At 46.8% G+C, this 24,524-nt stretch overlaps 1 protein-coding gene across 2 annotated transcripts; it reads right to left on the bottom strand.

Moving 5' to 3' along the window:
- Nucleotides 1-1,631: 1,631 nt before the first annotated feature.
- On the bottom strand, nucleotides 1,632-23,865 carry PM20D1 (peptidase M20 domain containing 1). Of its 2 annotated transcripts, XM_004028266.5 has the most exons (13): nucleotides 23,579-23,865; nucleotides 21,561-21,647; nucleotides 19,015-19,247; nucleotides 18,500-18,586; nucleotides 17,776-17,906; nucleotides 17,356-17,475; nucleotides 16,365-16,440; nucleotides 15,823-15,884; nucleotides 15,480-15,558; nucleotides 13,923-13,994; nucleotides 6,268-6,436; nucleotides 3,890-3,989; nucleotides 1,632-2,351 (listed from the first exon to the last, which is right to left on the bottom strand). In XM_004028266.5, exons 1-13 carry the CDS (start codon nucleotides 23,745-23,747, stop codon nucleotides 2,228-2,230), a joined length of 1,509 nt encoding a protein of 502 aa, XP_004028315.3. In that variant the 5' UTR covers nucleotides 23,748-23,865; the 3' UTR covers nucleotides 1,632-2,227. The 2 variants fall into 2 exon arrangements, with proteins under 2 accessions (XP_004028315.3, XP_018892930.2); XM_019037385.4 differs by lacking the exon at nucleotides 6,268-6,436 and having other exon boundaries at nucleotides 23,579-23,864.
- Nucleotides 23,866-24,524: the final 659 nt, after the last annotated feature.

The following is a 24,524-nucleotide window of genomic DNA, read 5'->3' as shown; positions in this document are numbered from 1 at the left end:
TTAGAGACCTGGTTGTTCCCAAACTCAGAGAAAAGGGAAAAAAGCTGAACCCAGAAGCTGGGGGTGGGGCTGGAAAGAAATGCTGGCAGACAGCGGGAGAGGTGTGAATAGGGAGAGTCCAGCCAGAGGAATACAGATAGCTAGAGCTAAGAACCAAGTACAACAATAGAATAGCCTTTGTCCTTGACATCTCTCTGGGTCAGAATGAATGAGCCACACACCACAGGTTCTTGGGGCAGGCAGCACGGTGCAATTGAAGAAGTACTGGACTTGGGGATTTTTGACCTGCATTTCAATTCTGGGGCTGCCCCTTAAGAATGCTGTCAAATGGCTTCTCTGAGTCTCAGTTTCAGTACTTTTAGCACAGGCTTTGGATTCAGATAGACTCAGCTCCTGGCACCTGCATGACCTTGGACAAGTTACTTAACCTAAGAGACTCAGTTGCCTCATCTGTAAAATGAACAGTAACACCTTAGAGTTGTTGCGATGAGTAAATAAGATAATTGATGGGAAGTAGATTCTATTGGTACATAGGATTGTAGAATAACAGTGAGTTTGGAGCCAGGTGACATGGGCTTGAGCCAACTGCCTGCAGCTAGATGTGTAGCCTCTCTGAGAACCAATTCCTCCCCTGTAAGAAGGAGTAACAATGCCTCCTTCGCAGGGTTCTTGTGGGGCTCTGCTGAGATAAGATGTATGAAAGCACTCTGTACAGCTCTGTAGAAATGTGAAGGATTATTTTTGTTCTTCAGCTCGCCCTCTAACAAAGGCTGAATAAGTACTGAATTGGCCAAAAAAGGGAGGGCAAAGGAAGGAATGTGAATCTTAGGGGGAGTAGCAAAAAAGCTGGAATAATCCCCACACTGTGTTTCCAACACTTTTCATGAAGCCCGAGCTCCAAGGAACAGTACACATCCAGGGAGGGAGGTGAGAAACTGGGGACTTGAGGGGGAAGGGGGTTAGGAGGAGAGGGAAAAGGAGCCCATTGCTGTCAAAGCCCAGGAGGACATGGAAGGTCCTTGCCTGGTGAGGAGAAGAAAAGGGTGTCTCTCGAGTCCCAGCTCCTGCTGTGTCTTCCTCCGTGATCCAGACTCTCTTGTGATCCACAAAGCACAGCTTCCAGCTTTGAGCCAAGAAATGCTGCCTTCCAGTGCCCCCCACCTGGCAGCTACTGAGCAGATTCAAATATGCTCAGGGTTGGAGCCCAGAGAAAAAAGACAGGAATTCTGCTGTCCCCAGTGGAGGCTGGTTTGTCCTCCTCATACCCCACCAGACAGGGCAGAGCCCCTCAAGCCAGCCTCCCCCTCCTCCTCCACTTTCCCTTGATCTGCCTGAACCAGGACATGATGCCAGGGCCATGGACCTGCTGGTCCTGAGCTCCGAGAGCCCTTCCCTTGGGAGCTCAGCCCATCAGATGTGCCAGGGAAATGTTTCCACAGATTAGTGCCTCCTGTGGTGAGACAGTAGCAGCAGGTGTCAGGAACAGGGCAGGGAGGGAACAAAGCCCAGGGAGCCCTTGGGAGGAGCCCAAGGACAGAGGCTTTCTTTTCCAGTCTCTGGCCTCCAGAACCAGGAGGTTTGGGGTTCCTCCAAAGCCCCTGCCTCAGTTTCACCTCTCAGTGACCAGCTGGTGATGCACAGATCACTTTATTTGACTGATTATGGTGACAATTATGGTAGTATCACAGTTTGGGTAAGTCCAGGTCCAGAAGTAGAATAAATTGGAGAGTAAGGGGAGAGATGTAGGAGAGACAGGAGAGATGAAGAGACAGCTCATGAGTCCAAGAAGAGAGGGGAATAAAAGGGGAGAAGAAAGTTCTAGTAAGAAGAAATATATAAGCTCTGGAGAAAGCATCCCAGCAAGAGTGCCCTAAATTAAAGACTCCTATCAGGTAACAACTGGTTGAGATTTCTCAAATCTACATTTGTTAAGTCAAGCCTGGAAGGCGAAGCAGTGAAATAACCAGCATAAGACAGATAAGGGACAAGAGGGCAGCAAATGCCAGTGGATCAAGGGATGCAGATGTCGGGAGGAAGGGAGAAGCCAGATTTCTGCTGACTTTACCTTACCCCGGCCTTGTTCTTGGGAGAGTTTAAGAGTGAGCAAGACAGATGGGCAATGTTTTACAATGTGGTTTTGATCAAAAGTTTCATCAACACTAGCTTTCCCCCTTGGGTTAGTCCTGTCGCGGGGTCGGGCATGCCTAACCCAGCAGGCCCCTTGACCTCACAGTTTGTGTAGGTGAGAAACTGGCTCCTGGTCTGTGTCAGCATTCTGAATCAACTCAAAGATGAATTTCACTTGGGTCTCATAGGCTTGGACTGAGATTTTCTCGTTGACTCCATGGATGCTGAGGAAAGTAAGGTACATTTAGGGAAGGAGGGGAGGGCCAAGTGCCACAGCACAAGTGTTATCACAGAGCACTTTCCTTACTTCCCTCACCAACCCGGAAACTACTGGCCCTCCAGGGCTAGGAAAGAGAGGGGCAAGGGAGGGGCCATCTGAGATTTCAGATGCACATTGGTCGTTTCTCAGGGATCCATCTATGCTCATGACAAAGAACAGTGCGGAATAAACTCCTGGGGAGTCCAAAATAATCTCCTGCTCTGAAATCCATTCAATAATTTGTCCTCCGGGAGAATTATCTTTTTTCTTGAGATAGGTTCTCACTCTGTAGCCCAGGCTAGACTGCAGTGGTACAATCACAGCTCACTGCAGCCTGAACATTCTGGGTTTCAGTGATCCCCCCACCTCAGCTCCTGAGTTGCTGGGACCCCAGGTGTGTGGCTAATTTTTTTATTTTTTAATTTTTTTTTTGAAGAGATGGAGTCTCATTATGTTGCCCAGGCTGGTCTCAAAACTTCTGGGCTGAAGTGAGCCTCCTGCCTCAGCCTCCCAAAGTATTGGGATTATAGGTGTGAGTCACCACACTTGGCCAAGAACTATCTTTCCAATTGTCTTTCTCTTAGGACAGAATGCCTAGCTAGACTATCTCTAAGCCAGTCCCCTACTCTCCCACTTACTAGGGCTAAGAGAGGGTAGGGAAGGCAACTGCCCAGGGTGCCTACCCAGTTTTCTGTGGCACCTAGAAACTTTACTATCAGACCTCACATCCACCAACCTGCCTCCCCACAGTGAAACAAAACAGAGCAAAACAAAACAAACAACAACCAAACTACATATGTAATCTCAAAGATGAAAGGAAACAGAGTACCTACCCATCTCCCATTTAAAAAACAAAAACATGAAAGCTGTTCTTAAGCTCCTATTCAAATATTTTCACTCTGTCTACAGAGGATTTAGGATGGGGAAATCAAGTCTGGACGTGATAAGTAGCAGAGAGGTAAATGGAAATCATCCTCCCAAACCCCAGGATTGAAAATGTGCTGAAGAACCCACAAAAATAGTAATTCACACAGAGCAGTTAAAATTGGTGCTCACATCTTGGATTTCCATAGTGCTTTCTTCTGAGAAGTCAAAACACGCATCCGCCTTTGACCTCATATGTGTCTGCATTTCAGAAAATGCTGAGGAGTCTCCCCATTTTGTAAGTGGAGAAAACGGGGTCCAGAGGATAAGCCCTCTCCCAAAGAGAGGAGGAGCTGGGATTAGCACCCAAGGGTACCGATTCTACCAGGTTCTCCCCAATCACCCAATTATCTCCATCTTTGTAAAAGAGGGGCCAATTTCCATAAATTCTAGGGGGTGACAATGAGACTCTGGCAATAAGGACAGTAGATGGGTTAGGTTCTACAATGTCTCTGTTTCATTTTGCCAAATCCTGGCTTTCCCCCTGATTCTGTGGACTGCCAGGAGCATGGGGTAGGAAAAGGACACATCAAGTGTATTTCTTTTCTCCCACCTGCTGCTCAAACCTGTTCCACTCACCGTTTGAAGTCTTCAGGCTGTATGTAGATGGGGTAGAACCTGTAGATGCCAGTGGTGAGGTTTGTAAAGAATCGGCTGTCTGTGTTGCCAATAGAAGTAACTAGAGAGGGAAGATCAACAGGAAAGGGGCTTTACATGAGCAATCAAACCAGCGAAGTGGCTGGGGTGTGGCCTAGCTGGAAAATCAGGACTACTGGATCACTACAGAGCAATGCCTGGGCTCTCCTGAAAGCGTATAGCTATCCTTACAAAAAGCACCATTTCAGCCAGGAACATGGAATCTCCTTCCAAGGGCATTGGTGAGACATCCCTTGGATGGACCATTCAAGGGATGTCTCACCAATGCCCTTGGAAGTGTCCTCTCCCCATGACGACCAGGGAGGCCAATATCTTCATTTCATACCCAAGGCCATGGCCATTTGCTATTCCCCATGACGCCCAGGGTGGCCAGTATCTTCATTTCATACCCAAGGCCATGGCCGTTTGCTGTTCCCCATGACGCCCAGGGTGGCCAGTATCTTCATTTCATACCCAAGGCCATGGCCGTTTGCTGTTCCCCATGACGCCCAGGGTGGCCAGTATCTTCATTTCATACCCAAGGCCATGGCCGTTTGCTGTTCCCCATGACGCCCAGGGTGGCCAGTATCTTCATTTCATACCCAAGGCCATGGCCATTTGCTATTTAAGAAACCAGAATCTAGATAGCACTTTTTTATCACCTGACCTTTATTCTGTATCACTCTAGGTCAGAAATAAATACCCTCTGGGAGAACTTTACTACTATAAAATATAACCCTCTTGAATTGGAACAAAATTTCCTGTTATTCTCATCCTCTGAAGTCTTCCTAGAGTCAAACCTTAGGTCTGGAAAGTGCCAGGATACTCTCTTTCCAGTTTCCCACTCTCCTGAAGGTGGTAGCAGGTCACCTAGCAGAGGCTGGGACTTGTGCCCATAGGTGTGTTCTTTGGGAAAAGACACCCTGGAGGATCAATTCAAGTGTGTGTGGTGATTTGAGATGGTAATTTGTGTTTTGTTCCATCTTCCACTCCTGGTTTCAAATGGACATCCAGGCCCTTCAAGTTCCTTGCTTTGTGGTTGATTGCTGCCTATCTTTTTTCTGCAAAAGCCTGGCCCCATTGGTGGATTACAGTAAGTGCTCCAGAAGAAAGAGAATAGAGTAGGTAGCCTTTGAGGGCCAAGAGAGGAGAATCTGGGATTGTGAGGGCCGGGTTCCTGGATGTTTGGAGGAATCTCTGATTAAACCAAGAGAAAAGAAAACTAGACACAGGCCTTAATATTGAGCATTAATAATTGAGCAATATCATTATTATTGAGCAACGTCTCTCTCCTTTTTTTTTTTTTTGACAGAGTCTTGCTCTGTCACCCAGGCTGGACTGCAGTGGGGCTGTCTCGGCTCACTGCAACCTCTGCCTCCTGGGTTCAAGCGATTCTCCTGCCTCATCCTCCCGAGTAGCTGGGACTACAGGCGTGAGCTACCATGCCCAGCTAATTTTTGTATTTTTAGTAGAGATGAAGTTTCACCATATTGGTCAGGCTGGTCTTGAACTCCTGACCTCGTGATCCACCCACCTCTGCCTCCCAAAGTGCTGGGATTACAGGCGTGAGCCACCGTGCCCGGCTGAGCAATGTCTTAATATTAGAGCAATAACCATTGACCAGAGATTCTCAAACTATAGTTAGTCATCACCTTGTGTCAGAATCTCCTGGGGGTATTTGTGAAAAAGGCAAATTCCAGGGTCCCTTCCAGATTTGGTTAACCCAAATCTTTGTAGTGGGTCCAGGTAATCTGCATTTTAATAGTTCCCTGGGGAGACCTATTCCACTCTTAGATTGGAGAACCACTGTCTGCAAAGCACAGATTTGGATGGGGTGCTAGAAGGCTGCAGAAGGGGAACAGAGGGGTGCTGCTGGGATTGGTCTGGGCTGGGAAACATAAATTAGGTTAAGGCAAATGGTATGGGCTGGGAGGCTTTTCTGAGCTGAGGATTCTGAGCTCTGCTGCTGAGCTGTTATCCTAGAATGGATCAGAACCAGACTTTGGGAAGATCTTGGCCCCTTCTGTGGCTCCTAGAGAGGAGGGAGTAGTCTAAGCCAATTCTCCCCTCTATGCCAGAGTGGCTGGCCTAGGTTCAGCAAGGACCCAGGCTTGACTGACCTAATTTATTGTTTCTGTTCCTTTCCTGTTTGCGTTCTCACTTCCACTCTGAAGGGAAAATACAGTTCTAGTCTCATCAGGAGGGGAAGCAGCCAGCTGTTTACAGGCTGAACATCTAGGGTGGGGGTGGGGAAGTAGACATTGGATAGGAAACAGTTCCAGCCCCCTCCTCCCTCCAGCCACAGCTGATGAAGTCATTACCTGGGGCAGTAATATTGACTTCCGGGAAGACGGACTGTACGGTCTGGCAGAGCAGCTGGTAGCCCAAGGCCTTGTCATCAGAAGGGCTGACGGGGAGGGGGTCAAAGGCACTCAACACATGGAACTGGACTCTGTTATCAGCCACAATGTTCTTTGTGAGTTCTAGGACCTCCAGGGTAGAAACAAAGGGGGTTCGATTTCTTATTGATTTCTATACATGTACAATATGAGCTTAAATATCCTGATTTCTTTCCAGCAAGGCAGAGCCTGAGGGTTTACAGACAGGACTTATTTTTTTTTAAGCACTGGGACTTCAATTTCAGCTGACTGGCTATAGGTGATGTAAGAGCTGGGTCTTCCTGGAAAGCAACCTACAGCATGATAGATTTAGGTTAAATGTTTTGGGAGACTTGTCTTACAGTCATGAATCAGATCTTGAATTGGAACAAATTTACATGAGCAATCAAACCAACGAAGTGGCAAGGGGATGGCCTGGCTGGAAAATTGACTACTGGGTCACTACAGAGCAATGCCTGGGCTCTCTTGAAAGCCTATAGCTATTCTTACGAAAAGCACCATTTCAGCCAGGAACATGGAATCTCCTTCCAAGGGCATTGGTGAGATATCCCTTCGATGGAAAGTTGGATGGGAATTGGAAAATCAGGAAGTTATGTATCTTTCCCCTTGGGTGGTGAGCCACAGGCTGGATGAAAGTGTCGAAGACACAGCAGAATGTCAATCATCTCGAGGCTGGGGAATAGATGTGATGACCTGGCTTCAGCCTCGGAGAACCTCAGACAGGTAATAAAAGGGTCACACAGTTTTTTCCCCCCTCTGGGCATTCCTGCTTCCTGTTTGTAACCAGCTGCACTGGGGCCAGGAAGATGAGCTCAACACAGACAAAAAGTCAGAAGTTATGATACTTGTATTCAAGTTTTCTCTCTTTGCTTCGTTTCCTTGGGAAAGAACCTGAGGAAACTCCTAGAAAATTCTGTCTGAAATGACTAGAATGAATCCAGAAAAATTCCTGGCTGCAGTCAGGAAGTAGACCAGACCCTGAGGATTAGGTCACATAGAGCCACGTGGGAATGGACCAGGAGACTGGCTTAGAGGGACCCTTGCTCTCCAAAGCTCCAGCACTAGTCCCAACCCATTTGTTCAGTAGTTGCTTTAAAACTGCCTCTGCTCTAGAAAGGGGGGGTTGTCCCATAGCTGCAGATCACCTGAATGGGGGACATTATCTTAAGAGTACCTCTTTTTTTTTTTTTTTTTTTTTTGAGACAGAATCTCACTCTGTCGCCCAGGCTGGAGTGCAGTGGTGCGATCTCGGCTCACTGCAACCTCTGCCTCCCAGGTTCAAGCAATTCTCCTGCCTCAGCCTCCCGAGTAGCTGGGATTACAGGCATGTACCACCACGCCTGACTAATTTTTGTATTTTTAGTAGAGACTGGGTTTCGCCATGTTGGTCAGGCTGGTCTCAAACTCCTGACCTCAAGTGATCTGCCCGCCTTGGCCTCCCAAACTGTTGGGATTACAGGCGTGAGCCATCATGCCTGGCCAAGAGTACCTTTTTTTTTTTTTTTTTTGAGACAGAATCTCGCTATGTCGCCCAGGCTGGAGTGCAGTGGCACCATCTCGGCTCACTGCGATCTCTGCCTCCTGGATTCAAGCAATTCTCTTGCCTTAGCCTCCCAAGTAGCTGGGACTACAGGCATGCACCACCATGTGTGGCTAATTTTTGTATTTTTAGTAGAGACGGGGTTTTGCCATGTTGGCTAGGCTAGTCTTGAAACTCTTGACCTCAGGTGATCTGTCTGCCTTGCCCTCCCAAAGTGCTAGGATTACAGGCATGAGCCACCGTGCCCGGCCCCAAGAGTACCTCTTTTATGCCAGAAGAATGTTAGGAGTTGAGTCTGGAGAGGAAGTGAAGGTTCCCACTTCTGGCTTAGAAACCACCATTTGAATCAAAACAAATATCCTGCTATTGGATGGGCAAAGGGGTCATCAAAGTGTATTCTCACTTCTCAGAGCATATTTTCACTCTAGCACTTATAATACAAATATCCTAATACAAGAATTAATGCACGGTCTTGACATATTCTCAGCCCATTGGCAAGTTTGTGAAGTCAGCCTCCATGAGGTGGGTTGGGACTGTGCCCACTGCCCCAAATTCCTTAGAAGTCCCTCCAGAAATCGAAGAAGGCATGCAGAATGGATCCCTTCAGTAAGAGGCTGCAGGAGCTCAGGTTTCCCACTAGCTGCTGGGCTAGGCAGGGACTGTGTCTGACTCAAGGGCAGGGACTGTGTCTATCTCATTTCTGCATTTCCAGTAGCAAGCACATAAAAGTCATGCAATAAATCTTGGATACATAAAATTTAAAAGATGTGAACCAATAAAAATAAGAATAGGCATTGATTCATTAAATAACTTGCCACGGGTTATACAGTCAGTATTGTCAGGTCGGGTATCTGTCTGACTTTACAGGAATAATGCTTTACTGCTTCCTAAGTACGTACAGTTAGAGGTGGTGTGGAGTATAACCTGAGAGGAGGTGTTCATCTGAGATGGACTCCTTAGTGGTATGAATGTTTAGCCCAAGTTTCAAGGAAGGATATGAAACTGACAGAGACAAGGTAACAGATCGTCTGAACATGGAGAAGGGCAGGCACAAAAATTGAGATGTGACAACCAACTTTGTGCCTCAGTCACTCACAGTTGTATGACCTTGGACAAGCTTCTTAACCTCTCTGTGCCTCAGCCTGCCTATCTGTTAACATGTAGATGATGGTAGCACCTACCTCATAAGTGGTGGTGACCATTACTGGAGTTAATATGTGTAATGTGCTGAGGTCAGGAGATCGAGACCAACCTGGCTAACACAGTGAAACCCCGTCTCTACTAAAAATACAAAAAATTAGCTGGGCGTGGTGGCGGGTGCCTGGAGTCCCGGCTGCTCGGGAGGCTGAGGCAGGAGAATGGCATGAACCCGGGAGGCGGAGCTTGCAGTGAGCCAAGATCATGCCACTGCACTCCAGCCTGGGCGACAGAGCAAGACTCTGACTCAAAAAAAAAAAAAAAAAAAAAAAAGGTGTAATGTGCGTAGGGCAGTGCCTGGCACATGGTAAGCACTCAAAAAATGCTAGCTGTTATTTGCTTATTTAGAATAGAGGGACCACCTTGGGCAAGAATCGGAGGTACAAGAATGGAACTAGGAGGAGACACTTGTCAATGGTGAGAGACCTCAAAGGTGACTTTAGAGCACACGAATCTCTCATTTCTCTGATCTCCTGTTCTTTTTTTTTTGAGACGGAGTCTCGCTCTGTCACCCAGAATGGAGTGCAATGGTGTGATCTTGGCTCACTGCAACCTCTGCCTCCTGGGTTCGAGTGATTCTCCTGCCTCAGCCTCCTGAGTAGCTGGGATTACAGGTGCCCACCACCATGCCCGGCTAATTTTTGTATTTTTAGTGGAGACGGGGTTTCACCATGTTGGTCAGCCTGGTCTTGAACTCCTGACCTTGTGATCTGCCCAGCTTGGCCTCCCAAAGTGCTGGGATTACAGGCGTGAGCCACTGCACTGGGCCCAGATCTCCTGTAGTTCTTGCAGTGCATTCCCACAACCTTATGTTGTTCTCTGTTTTATGTGTAGAGATATTTTCCTCTAAGTGAACGGTACAGCTGTTGAAGGCAAGGACAATGGATACTTAAAAACAGGTAAGGTCTTTAGAGTTAGCAAGTCCAGCTTCTGTCCTGCTGTAAGGCTGCTCATCAGAAAACTCATGACAGGTTGTCATCCCATCTGCTGCAATATTTCCAGCGGCAGAAAGCTCGTCACTGCATGCTATATACCATTCCATTTTTGAGTAGTTCAGTTATAAATATCTTGCTTATAACTCAGATATGGTGTCCCGTAATATCTAATCCCTCTCCTTCTTTTTTGAGACAGTGTCTTGCTCTGTCACCCAGGCTGGAGTGCAGTGGTGTGATCATAGCTCACTGTAACTTCCAACTTCTGGGATCAAGAGATCCTCCTGCCTCAGCCTCCTGTGAGTAGCTGGGAGTATAGGAGTGTGCCTGCTTAATATTTATTTTTATTTGTAGAGATAGGGTCTCACTGTGTTGTCCAGGCTGGTCTTGAACTCCTGGCCTCAAGCAATCCTCTGGCCTCAGCCTCCCAAAGCACTGGGATTATAGGTATGAGCCACTATGCCTGGCCCTGCCTCTCCTTTTTTTGACAATGAATATACTCCACAGGATGTAATATAGTACTAGACGCATCATAAACACTCAGCAGAATCTTACCTGTCAAAATTAGAGGGCATCTGTACTGCTCCCCACTTTGTGCTCTTGCTGCTTGGATGCTATTGCCAGGTCTTTGCTCCTCCTCAGAAAGGGCTTCAGTGACCATTGCATTTAAAGGACCTCACTGCTGTACTTCTGCCCCACAATTACTCTGTGACACAGCATCCTATTACTTTCTTTATGGTATTTACCACTTAAAAAAAATTTGCTTGCTTACTGCTGTCTCTTCACTAGAACGTAAGCACCATTAGAATGGGAATCTTGTCTGTCTTGTTCACCATTCTCCCAAATGCTTAGAAGAATGTCTAGTCCACAGTAGCTACCAATAGACACTTGAATGAAAAAATGAAGGAAGAAAGGAAAGAATCTTCTCTACAACACTCTTATTGAGCCCTTTTAGTGGTGAGGAGCACAATCACTGTCCAAGATAGCACATTCCAAAACTCTCCCTCAAGTGGAGACTCCCTCAAACATCTCCCACTGGCCTTCTCTCTACTCCTTCAGGCCCATTCAGGACACACCTTCCTTTCCACATGGCAGCCTCTTGGATTTCTGAAGGTTCTGTTCCTCACAGATAGGTGCTGGAGACCTATCTACAACTGAAGTTGAATATGGAGCAAGAGAATTCTGGGGGCGGCCTGTGTTCCTGCTGGATCCAGCCCGAGGCTCTGTGCACAGGGAGTGCAGCAGGGAGTGTTCCTGACGCATGGAACTGGGGCTGGAGGGAGAGGAGTAACCAGGACAAATGCGCCCACAAGCTTTCTGAATATGGAGGCTTTCCATTCCTCACTGCGGCACGTGGGCAGGATGAACCTAGGGATTCCAGGGGTTTCATCAGAGAGACCGGAAGGAAGGTCACTGTGGCAAGGGAGTAGAGAGGAGGGAAGAGTGCCAGGACCTGGGGAGATGAAAGCCCCAGCTGGGTGGAAAACAGCCCTTGGAAAGGGCATGGAGTTGGAATGAGGCTGGAAAAAACTAGTGGAAAGAAGCTCAATGAGGGGAATTCAGTGATTTCCTGGCCCCATGAGACCCCAGGGAGAGGACAAAGGTTGGCACCTGATGAAAGGCAGGAGAACCCAGGGCTCACATTGGTCCTAACTACCCCCCACTCCCCCAACCTGCTCAATGCTGGGTGGCTCTGGGCAGGATGTCAACCTTCTCCCCGCTCTACAATGAGGAGTGTGCCTCTCTCCTTGCATGAGGACAATTAAAGTCCTCTCTGGGGAAGAACTTAGGAGAAAGGACCATAGAAGTCCAAGTGCCACTGACCCTTGATAATCTGTGCCACAGAACTGCCCCAAACCCTGGTATATTCTGGAATGTATTACTCATCTGATAGTCACTGGGTTGTCTTTTTGGATCTTTTTTTTTTTTTTTTTTTGAAGCATCGGGTTTACCTTTTGAATTCCTTTTAGCTCAGCCTGATGTTTAAATAAGCTGGCATTTACTGTGGATGTCAGACATTCTGTGTAACTTCTACTCACCCTTCAGTTTTCAGCTTAAACATTACTGCCTCAGGAAGCCCTGCCTGATTCCCAGATGGGGTCTGGTTCCTTGTTATATTCTCTAACAAGCACCAGGTTCCTCTTCATTATAGCACTCATCGTGGTTTGCAATTATACATTCATTTTTAAATTGATGTTTGTAGCAGACCATTGCAAGGCTCTGGCCTCAACTCTTTTCTCTCCTAGCTCTCTGCACCTTCTTCCCATGGGCTTTTATTGAATCTAGAGGTTCCCATGATGTTAATGACACTCCAGCCTATATCTCTAGTTCATATCTCTCTCTCCAGACCTGAGGTATTTATAATTGCCTATTTCATATGTTATAAGCTTCTCAAACTTCCAAATTATGATATTCTTGAACTTGTTTTAATTTCTGAATTCCCAATCTTAGTCAAAGGCATTAACTACTTGGTCAACTACCCAGGTTAAAAACCTTGGAGCCATCCTGCTTTTCTCTCGCTCCATACCCATATACATACCACATCCTATTGAACCCACCTCTCTCCCACCTCTGGTGGTTGCTCTCTTCTCCACCCCATGACCATGGCCTCAGTCCAGACCTTCACATGCACTACCTAAGATGCTGAAATAGCTCTCTGTCTCCTTCTCCTCCAGCACTCCCTCTGCAATGCTGCTAGCATGACCTCTCTAAAAGCAAATCTGAGTATTTGGTTGAAGACCTCTAAAAGTTCTCTCCTGTCATAGATTTCACAGATTAGGGCCCAAACTCCTCAGCATAGCATACAAGGCCTAGATCCCTAAACTACAACTTCATTTCCTATCAGTTTTCATCTCCTATTACTTGTCCCCAATTTATTCTATTCGTTAAGCCACAATGAATGTCTTACTTCTAGCCAAGTTCTGTTTTTCCTCTAAGGCCCGGTTCAACATTTTAGTAGTCAGAAAAGACTTTTTTGACCCTAAGAAGTAGCATGAATTTCTTTCTTTGCAGTGGTCCTATGGCAATTTGTTCACCTCTAATTTTTATAATCATAGTTTAGGGTTGTGGCTAAAAGCACAAACTCTGGAACTAGACTGCTAGATATATAATCTTGGGTATGCTGTTTGATTGCTCTGGTACTCTGTACCTCAATTTTCACCAGTTAAATGCAGATTTAGGGTGGGTGGTTGTGAGGATTAAAATGTATGGGTATACCTTAGAAAGGTGCCAAATATGGCTGGGCGTGGTGGCTCATGTCTGTAATCCCAACCCTTTGGAAGGCCGAGGCGGGTGGCTCACAAGGTCAGGAGATCAAGACCACTCTGGCTAACATGGTGAAACCCCGTCTCTACTAAAAATACAAAATACAAAAAATTACAAAAATACAAAATACAAAAAATACAAAATACTAAAAATACAAAAAATTAGCCAGGCATAGTGGCACGTGCCTATGGTCCCAGCTACTTGGGAGTCTGAGGCAGGAGAATCGCTTGAACCCGGGAGGCGGAGGTTGTAGTGAGCCAAGATCGCGCCACTGCACTCCAGCCTGGGCGACAGAGCAAGACTCTGACTCAAAAAAAAAAAAAAAAAAAAAAAAAGGAAGAAAGGTGCCAAATACATAGCAAGCCTACTACACTACTACATATATATAATGTTATATATAATGTTTGTTACTACAGGTATTGCTATCATTTATTCATACTCATCTTCCATTTCAGACCCCATGTTTACCCAAACCCAGGATCTCCAATCCTAATGAAGTATCTGGTGCATAGGTTGTCTTTGAAAAATGTTGGTTGAATAAATGGGACACTGGACCAGCCCTAGGACTGTAGTTAAACCCGGGCCCTGAGGGCCACATCTCCCTGATGCTGCATGAGTTGTTGTCTGGAACATATGGTACATACCTCTTGGACTGTCTGTCCAGGGTGAATCCGGAAGTTGACTGTGGCCTGGGCCACTGGGGGGATGACATTGAACTAGAGAGAGAAGCACAAAACCCTGGCTTGAGTCAACCTCAAATCTTCTACATCTGCCTGCCCAGGAAATGCTAATTTCCTCAGCTCAGGCAGAGTTGGCTGATTTGACTTAAGGACCCAAGGCTTAGCTTTTCTAGTCTGCCTCTTGTCTTCTCTGAACTAAGTGACATGTTATATTCAGAGCTGAAGGGGTGTCTCTGCTAAGCCAGACCTTCGTGCTTCTTGGTGCTGCAGGGGGTCACAGAGATGTTCAGAGCAAGGCTGCTTTCTCTCATCACCCAGATATCTCTGTTTTGGCCCCATGCTGTGCTATTAGAAGCCTTCTGTGTGCACTTTCTTTCCCAGCACACCCAGGACATTTCTGCAGCTGTTAACATTAGTGCTTACTCACGATGGGGCAGCCAGAGCCTCTGTTGACCCCCATCATGGCATAGCATGGGGCTCACATCAGGTTTGATCCTTGAGGGGGATGAGAAGAACACATACTCCTCACATATTCCTGGTCAGGCAGGAACAAAAGAGTGACAGAAAAGTAACCTTCAGAGTAAGAAAAGGACCCTAGTGCTGGCCAGTGCTCTGCCTATTCTCAACTATTCCCAGCCAGTGACTGAGCCAAGACAGAGGGATCTGGCTTGTTCTCTAGCGCTGTTAGTATGTTTCTGAGACCCTAAGACCTAACATACCCTTTGGGAGCTGGTTCCCTCTTATCCTTGAGGCTGCTGAGCAATTGTTCTAACCAATCAGATAAGCCAGTCAGGCAGTAATTGCCTCCCCATTCCCGACCTTCTAGCAGGGATTGGTGGTTTCCCAGGTCCAGTTGTAAAATCTGACTTTTTTGCCTGACCAGGAGGAATCCAGGACTAACTGGAGAAAAGAGTTAGGCTATGGAGGGATTGTTCCTTGGAGGCCGGGAGACTCCCCAAGTGCATATCTTTCTTTGAACTCGTATGGTGCAAAAAAGCACTAAGTGGTCAGGGACAGAACTGGGCTGTTGCAAATTAGCTGTTGCAACCTCTTTGTGCCTCTGTTTTCTCAACTGGGTATTGGGGCAATACTCATAGGACACTTAGAAGGCTCAGATGGAGTAACAAAGTATCCTGGGGAGATGAAAACACCATTCAAATGTCAGGACACAGTGCTATTATTCTGATGAACACTACAGCTGACACACTGGACAGTCCAGTAAGTTATGCCAGGAATTAATTCAGAGGCATCATTCACTTATATACCCGATTACTAGAGTGCTTCAAGGTCACATTGTACTCTAGGTGAATGGTGCCCCCTGAGGTTGTGCTGGTGGTACTGGCAGTTACAAGAATGGTCTAACTCCCTTCAAGATTTCAGAAAGGCCTATGTCTTTGCGTGGCTAGGCTTGGATCCAGCTGACACACACAGAAGGAAGGAAGAGCCAGTAGATAGATTCAAGGAAGGGAGGAGGGGAGGGAGGTAGGGAAAAGCTATATGGGGATGAACCAGGGATGTTACCTTGACCCCTGCTTTGAATATGGTGAGTGCCGTGGTGGTCCTGATTATTGCATTGGTTAAGGGATTTCTCTCCATAAACCTAAAACAAAAGGACCAAGGTCAGATGTTAGAAAGAACCAATGGGGTGAAGGAAAGGGCAGAAACATTACCCACTTTCCTGAACCTTGGGGATCTTTAAGACTGAGAGAGACATCTTAGAGATGTCTTAAATATACACACTTATAGATGCAGTATCTGGTGGCTGAGGGATGATAAGTCAGGCCCAGTTAAGCCAAGGAGAGGGGCCTGGGGGGTGGGTAGGTTTGAGGTGAGGGATGTGAAAAAAGGAAAGATAATACTTTACCTGCTTATAAGTGGTTCAAATAGCCATGGGTTGCTCAGGATTATATTGACAGGGAAGGGAAACTGGGAAAGAACAAGGTCAGCAGGATTTCAGAGGGGTCAGCACCACAGGGTCACCTCTAGTTTAGCCTGGGTCTCTGAGACCTGAGTCTCTCTCTACTTTAGAGCTGCCTCAGGGGCCCTTAGCAGTCAGGAGTGCTGCTAAATTCAGTTAGCTCAATCCCTGCTAGAGGATCAGGAATAGGGAGGCAATTACTGTCTGGCTGGGCTTATCTGGTTGGTTAGAACAATTGCTTGGCAACCTCAAGGATAAGTGGGAACCAGCTCCCAAAGGGTAGATTAGGTCTTAGGGTCTCAGAAACACACTAACAGCTGTAGAGAACAAGCCAGATCCCTGTGTCTTGGCTCAGCCACTGGCTGGGAATAGGTGAGAATAGGCAGAGCGCTGGACAGTACTAGGGTCCTTTTCTTACTCTAAAGGTTACTTTTCTGTCCCTCTTTTGTTCCTAGCTGACTAGGAGTATGTGATACTTCTTCCCATACCTCATTTGCCAGTTGCTGCAATACCGTCACCAATGTCCCGCTTCCAAATATGATAGGCATTGGTGTCTGCTCCAATCTGGAAGAGAAACAGAGTCCTCAAGACTTAGCAAACCTCAGCCAAAGATCAGTGGCTTGAAGAGGAGAAGAAGGGAGATAGGAGGAAGTTTCAACACTCCTGGCCAAAAGGTCTCCCATTCACCTCCCTCCCACCTCCACCAACTCAACATTCTGAAGATCTCAAAACACCCCCAGGGGCTTTCCCTGTCTACCAAGTCTGCATTAGGGTCCTTCTTTCCTCCCTCTGCTGTTCTCTAGAATCCTGTGTGTCCACTCTCATAGCCCATCCCATACTACAGCAGAATTGTCAGTCTCCTGACAATTTGAATGAATATAGCACTCCTTCCCACTTTGCTAAGAAAACCCAGCCAGGAGTAAGCTCTGCTGTTACAGATTCTGCTGTCCTCATTCATAGCCAGCAACTCTTATTTATTTTTGTCCTCCTGCCAGGACAGGTGGAGAATTTCGACAGCTCTACCAGTCATTGCCAATTTGTGATTCTAAATGTCTGGACTCTGGACTACTCTAGCTGCCTGACCTAGCTTCTGCCTGTAGGTCCTTGCTTTCCATATGGATATACTGATAGATCCTCTTCTGACTCCAGCCCTTGCAGGATACTGGTGGCTCTGTCTCTCCTGTGGCTCCCCCAACCCCCACCTTGGAAGGAATTCTCACTCCATTTGAGATGACCGCAGCCTGGTATCTGTGAGCCATGCTGAGATAACTCTTTATTTACACCTGTTGTATTAATCACCTGGATCTTTAGTCTGTCCTGGGCTTCCCCTTCTGTTCTTCCTCTAGTGTCAATTTTTTATAGCATAATTTCCCAGCCCAACTTTAGGGCAGGAAGCTTAGCCTCCTCAAATTTAAAGTGGGAAAGTGCCAGGGCTTCCATCTCAAGTCTGGCATGGGAGCAGGGCCAGGAGTTGCTTACCGGCTGACAGCAGCTGCAAGGATGCCAATGCTCGTCTCCTTTGGAGGAGCTGAAGAATGGCCTGAAGTCATGTTTACTTGCAGCATGAGGTTCATGGAACCCTTCTCTGAGACTGCAATCCTGTAGAAGAGGATCAGAAACCACTCTCTTGACTTCTTGCCTCTCTGAATTCTCCCATAGGCCCATAGGTCCATCTGTGCAATAGTCTAGTGGGCAAGGAGGTAGCTTCATGCTGCTTTAAAAATTTTATACTGGAGGAAGAATGGAAGGGGAAGCCTAGGAGAGGTTAAAGATTGGGGCGATTAATGTGAGAGGTGTAAACAAAGAGTTGTCTCAGCATGGCTCACAGATACCAGGCTGGAGTCATCTCAAATGGGGTGAGAATTCCCTCCAAGGTGTGGGGTGGGATGCTTTACTCACAAGGCGATGGGCTTTTTGAAGTTAGGAATGAAATCATCCAAGATGAAGCCCCCCTCGTCCACAATGAAGGCTAGCTGGACGCCCCTTGACTGTAGCAGGGCTGAGATCCTCTGAGCCCCTGTCCCTGACGACTGCAGACATGGAACATAGAGCTATAGTCCTTCTCAGCCAGAGACAGACCTCCAGACATAGCTAATGGGGACCCATTCAGCCTAGCTAGGGGCTCCAGAACCTTTCTACCTAGTCTCCTTCCTGGGAGCCAGGGCCCTAGAGAATCCTGCCTTACAGAATTCTGGAATGTCAGAGCTGGAAGGGCTCACCCTCCCTTATTTCACAAATGAAGAAACTGGAGCCAAAAGAGTGAAGTGACTTGCCCAGGGTCTAAGTAAGTAGCATCATTGGAAATAAAACGCAGTCGTCACTCTCCCTTTTCAGTTCTTTTTCCATCACACGTATGTTTCTCAGGGTATAGGTGATGGACCCCCTGCCTGCCTCAGATATTATGAAGGAGTTTGTTAAAAATTCAGATCTAGGGCACAGGGCCCAGGAATCTGAATTTTGGTCAAGGTCCTTAGATAGTCCTGGCATACAGACACACGGAGAAGTTGGCAAACTACCGTATCATGGAGACCTTGCTGCTGTGGGCAAACTGGACTAGGGTTAAGCACCCACTCCTCTACCCTCAACAGAGGACAGAGATAGGTATAAGGTGAGGAGGCTCTACCTCCTCATCATGGCCCAGAGAAATGAAGAAAGATCTTCGGGGGATGTACTTCCTGATCAGCAGGAGCTCCAAGGCCTGCAGTAATGCCTGGGGTTCAGAAGCACAATGGAAGAGGAAAAAGACGTTATTTAGGTGGGAGTACCAGGGTATCAGAGACATTGAGTTGCCTGTTATCAGGGCTGGTGGGATGAGGATGTGATAGATCCTCTTGAAAGAGAACAGATTCAAATGGTACAGGGGACCTGATGCGGAGAAACAGAACGTTTACCACCTGGAGAAGAGCATAAACATATCAGTGTCAGGACTGAAAGGGTCCCTGGGGACCATTCAATCCCATTTACAGCTGAGAAATCAAGGCCCAGAGAAGGGAAGTGACAAACTCATGGCTGGAACCCAGGTCTCCTGGAGCCAAGATTCTTTTTACCATTATCTCCCGCCTCCCAGGGTCAGCCAAGCACCCCCATCCTGAATTGATCTTTAGGGCCCCAAGGCAGAGGGAACATTGCATCTCAGACCATCACAGAGTTCTTGTCGTCCAGTGTGCCCCGACCATAGATGACACCATCACGCTCCAACCCAGAGAATGGGGGCACCTCCCAGCCTTCTTCAGGGGCAGGCACCACATCAAAGTGAGCCATCAGCAGGTAGGGCTGCAAGCTGGGGTCCGAGCCTTGGATAGTGAACAGGTGGCTATACTCTTCCACGACTTCATGCTGGATAAAGCTGGTGCTGACCACTGTAGGAAAGACTAGAAGCAAAAAGGGCAGGAAGAGAGAACCAGGGTTAACAGTTTCCTTAGGTTTTCCTACCATGTTGTGCTTCCTGTTCCTTTATTTATTTATTTTTTTAAACATGCATCCTCCTTTAGGAAGCCTTCTAGGACAAAGCTAGTCTGATTCCTGATCTACCTGGACAATCTTTGAAATTCGTCTTCCCCATATTTCAATGTGCTGTTACTATATAATAAATGCAAATCAAGAGCCACCATTAAGGCCAGGCGTGGGGGCTCACGCCTGTAATCCCAGCACTTTGGGAGGCCGAGGCAGGTGGATCACCTGAGGTCAGGAGTTCCAGATCGGCCTGGCCAACATGGCGAAACCCGTCTCTACTAAAAATACAAAAATCAGTCAGGTGTGGTGGCTCATGCCTGTAATCCCTGCTACTCAGGAGGCTGAGACAGGAGAATCGCTTGAACCTGGGAGGCAGAGTTTGCAGTGAGCTGAGGTTGTGCCATTGCACTCCAGCATGGGTGACAAGAGCAAAACTCCATCTCAAAAAAAAAAAAAAGACTCGGCCAGGCGTGGTGGCTCATGCCTGTAACCCAGCACTTTGGGAGGCCGAGGCGGGCAGATCACTTGAGGTCAGGTGTTCGAAACCAGCCTGGCCCACATGGTGAAACCCCATCTCTACTAAAAATACAAAAAACAGCCGGGCGTGGTGGCACGTGCTTGTAATCCCAGCAACTTGGGAGGCTGAGGCAGGAGAACTGCTTGAACTCAGGAGATGGAGGTTGCAGTGAGCCGAGATCAAACCACTGCACTCCAGCCTGGCTGACACAGCAAGACTCCAACTCAAAAAAAAAAGACTCACTATTAAGATGGTCAATATCTCAAGCTCAGGCTTGGTCAGACCTATAACATGCTATCACAAGTACATGTTAAAGGGCTATGCAGATGAGGGATGCATTAAATTTTGACCATAGGAGGCCTCATTAACCAAATTATATTAAATTATTATATTAAATTAGTAGGCCTCATTAACCAAATTATATTTAAATATTATATTAAAAAGTTCAGAGACATTTTTCTTTTTAAAAAGCCACACATCTAGTGTATGTGTTATGTGAACATAAAGATTATTCTGTTTAGCACAAGGTCGTACTTCTGCGTGCAGGTGTAGATGTTCCTAGGGTCAATTATTCAAGCGACCTTAGCTACATAGGAGAAATAAATTTTATCTCTCTCTGGGCTTTTTGGAAGAATTCACATATACTTCTGTGGATACCCGAAAACTGAAGAAGAATATGGTTTTATCTTGTCACTTAGCTTATCTAGTTTACTGTCACTATACATTTCTTTTCCTATGTTTGTCTCCTATTTAGTAAAGACTTCCAGCCTTTTCAGCCTGGCCTCAGCTTGGCTACTGGGCATTAATCCCTGAGCCACTCATTTTTGTTTTTTCCTTCCTTCCTTTCTTTTTTTTTTTTTTTTCAGAGACAAGGTCTTGCTCTCTCACTTATGCTCGAGCACAGTGGCACATTCATAGCTTACTGCAGCCTTGAATTCCTGGACTCCAGCAATCCTCCCACCTCAGCCTCCTGTAACTAGGACTGCAGGTGCTCGCCACCATGCATGGCTAATCCCAGAGCCATTTGTCCGAGGGTGTTAGAGAGGGGGCTGCTTGCTGCTCCTAGGCCACCTTCTCCCACCTCTGATAACTTTGGAGGGGTTGTTTTTAATTAGATTTAGGAAGGTAATCTCATCACTCTCCATGAGATTTTCGTAAGGGGAGGGAGGAGTTCCAAGAATCCTTTTTTCCTCTGACCCATCCTTCCTCAGCTCTGTACTCAATGGGTGGTAGGGATGAGGGAAAAAGATTGATGTTATAGCTCAAAGTTGTTGACTGCCTAGAGGCCTAGAAATGTGTTAGTAATGAATCTGGGGTAGGCCTGAGTATGTGGAGTGTATGTGTACTGGTGTGTGGGGGTGTATAAGGAGGTAGGGGTGGGAGGAGCATGGAACATAGTTCTGGGCAGTTGCACAAGTAGAAGGAAATCCTAGTTCTACTTTTTGATGATTTAACACTTATTGAATGACACATACGTAGGGCAAAGTTTGAGAGAGTTTATATTCTAACGCAATGGCTGGATGAACTCTCAATCTTTGCCCTACATATGGTGGCTTAGTTTTTCCAAGAGCAAATCTACAGTCTCTACTCTGCCCATGGGAATTAGATTGTCCTCTGATCAGTCACAAAATAAACGTCTTTATCACTTTGTAAAAGAACTGTGTCTCCATTGCTATTTCTACCACCCACCCCTTGCCCCTGATTTGCAGCTGACCTTTATGAATGTATTTTCCGAACTCAGCCAGGGCTGTAGTATTGGACTTCTCAGAGCTAAAAGTCACTGTTGGAATCTGGATGGCACCTGTCAGAGTCAAATAGAGATGAAAGATTGAAAATGAGTTAGTCATTGTTTTTTTCTACAGTCCTCTGTGCACAAAAAGTTCTTTTGCATTCATTATCATATTGCAGAGGGCAAAACACTAATGTGAGGTAGGCGCTATTGTTTCCTCTAATTCGAAGATGAGGGAAAATGCTTGGAGAGGTTAGGTGAGCTGTCTGAGCAACAGGCAGACTATAGATTTAAACCTATGTCTTCTGGGTTTGTTTAGGCTGATATGGTTCTTAAAGGCAAATACAGTCTAAGATTGGAGGGAAGTGGATTTTTGGACCCTGGTCTTGAAGGGAAGCCACTATAAATTGCTTCCTAAGGCCTCACTACCTCTGAAATCACCAATTGCTTTGATGAATCCAAGCTTCATCATTCTCAAGGCACCCACTGTCCTGGGTCCCTACATCAATGAGGCTTGTGTGTTTTTGTGTGTAAAGGCTTATTCCTCATGCAGAGTCTCACTAGTCTGTCAACCAAGACCAGCTTTTTGGGCATATAATGCCTGGGAAGGGGTGGATTTAGAAGCCCCCAAACAAACTCCTCAGTCCTAAAATAATCTCATCCTCCTTACTCAGTTGTCTCAGTTCCTGAACCTTCACTGGGCTCATCGCTTTGAGTCTTTAAGGCTTTACAGTTTTAAAGAGTTCCATGATCAAAGACAAAACCACTGGGAGGGAAAGTATGAATCATGAGAATATTGAATTAGACTGCTCTCCAAGAACACAGTGCAAACAAATTCACCTGAGGCAGGAAGGGTCTCTGAAAGACAAACTTCATCAGTTTTGCTAAGGATCAACCCTACAATAGCATAGCCCACCAGATAGATGGGGAAGCCGAGGTTCAGAAAGATTCAAGTGCCTACTCAAGGGCAGACCCAAGGATCTGATCTCAGGTGTTCTGTCCCCTGCTCAGAGTTCTAAGCTGTGTTGCTATGAGGTCCCTATTCTAGCTTATGTAGCTTTTGTTCTCTTCTGTGCAGACTGTGAGTGGCTGTCTAATGCCTTTTAGAGAATTATTTATGCTTTGGGAAAGCCCTGCTCTGCCTCCCAGGCTTGTCACTCTAGCATATGAACAATCTATATCCAACTATTGGGGTTAGCTTTTGGTCCCTGCATCTGCTTCTATATGTTTATGCAGGCAGTCTCTCTTAATCCATTACTTAATGAAAGGGAAAAGACTGGAGCTAAGCTGAATGGTAAAGAAGGATTTCATCCCATAGGATCTAGCACTCAACAGAAACTTTCCTGTTTCCTGGAAAATGCAGATTCAGAACAGGGATGAATTTTTGGTCTGGATTAGAGATCTAGAGGAGACATGTTCTTCAATTAGGATTGAGAATTAGGAACATCCCACACCCGGGGAACACTCCACTCCCTTTCTTTAGAGCCATCTGATCCCAGCGAGTCCGACAGGCACTAGATGCTGTCACCCACTGCCCACTCTTTGCTGTGGGGCCCTGGGGAAGATCATTTAGCTGACCTAAGCCTCAATTTCCTCCTTTGTAGATAAGACTAATATCATTTGTCTTATTTTACGACACCGCAGTAATTTATCAGGCATGCAAACTTTCAAAGGTTAAAATTGATGTACAAATGAAAGCTGGTGTAATAATCGAGGCAAGCAGGGGAAAGAATGGACGGTGGTCACGCCAAGAGGGGTGAAGTTGGAGCTTCCAGGTTAGGCAGGGCACACCAGAGTTCCAGGAGCCAGGTATGGGGGAAGTGTGGCGTCCCCAGACCGGGGCACGATGTGCTGGGAAGGGTGTTGGGGCCGGGCTGGGGTGCGTGTCGGGGCTCCAGCTGCAGTAGCGGATGCTTTGCGGCGGAAGCGGGGAGTCACGGGTTGACCTGGGGAGGGAGGGACCCACATCTGAGCATAGGTGGGCGAAGGGGACCCGGGTTCACCTTTCAGCGCCTCTTTCATCGCGACGCGTTCCTCTTTGCTGAACTGAGAAGGGATTCGCGACGCCCTTTGATGCTCCTCGCTCCTCAGGCCCATCGATATGGAGACGGTGGGGAAAACTAGGAGCAGCATAGCCACCAGGGCCAGCACGCAAACGCACCGCTGAGCCATGCTTCTCTCGAGCTCCTGCTGTCAGGCTACCGGGGTAGTTCTGACCTAAACGCCCAGACTAGCGTTTCTTGGCCCTAGCTCTGCTCTTATTCCGGCAAACAGCCTTAGCCACACCCCATATCCAGATCTGACCAATCATCGCTTCGCTAGGACAGCGGAACAACCAATTGACAGAATGACCCCGCCCAGGACCCTTAAGGCCTTTCGAGGGTTGTGGTTTTTCGTGCTGAGGCCAGCAGATCCTGCAGAGCAGAGGTGAGGTCGGGCTCCAGGCTAGAGTCATGTCTGGTCCGCACTTGATCTCTCACCCATAAATCCTTTCCTGTATGACAACAAATCAAATAAAGGAGGAAAAGCAAAATAAAATGCACAAAGCTTATCAGACCATACTCTGCTGCTCGTTTTTTCCGAAGCTTAGGACCTGACTACAATTCCCTAGATCTTGGGGCGGGGGAGCTCTCTAGGTTCCCAGCTTGATTTCATCTGAAATTGGAACAAATTGCTCTGTTTATAGATACTGCTTTGAAATACCAGCTCAGAGGGTTGGCTCCTGTTTAGAAATTTCCTTGAAAGTGCTTTTAATATTAATGTTAACACTACATTTTTGCAACTCTAGACAAGTACAGTAAGACTGAAGGATATTTAGAAAGATTACTATAAAATATTTAAGAGAATTTTGATGTATAAATAATTTCGATGTATTCCACAAGTGAAATTTTATGGTTATTCAGAGTAGAAGATTATTCTGGAAAAAAGAAAACCTGTCTTATGTCACAG

The sequence above is a fragment of the Gorilla gorilla genome, chromosome 1 (assembly GCF_029281585.2).
Source record: "Gorilla gorilla gorilla isolate KB3781 chromosome 1, NHGRI_mGorGor1-v2.1_pri, whole genome shotgun sequence".
Classification (NCBI taxonomy): Eukaryota; Metazoa; Chordata; class Mammalia; order Primates; family Hominidae; genus Gorilla; species Gorilla gorilla.
This window is presented reverse-complemented; position numbering and strand designations above follow the sequence as displayed.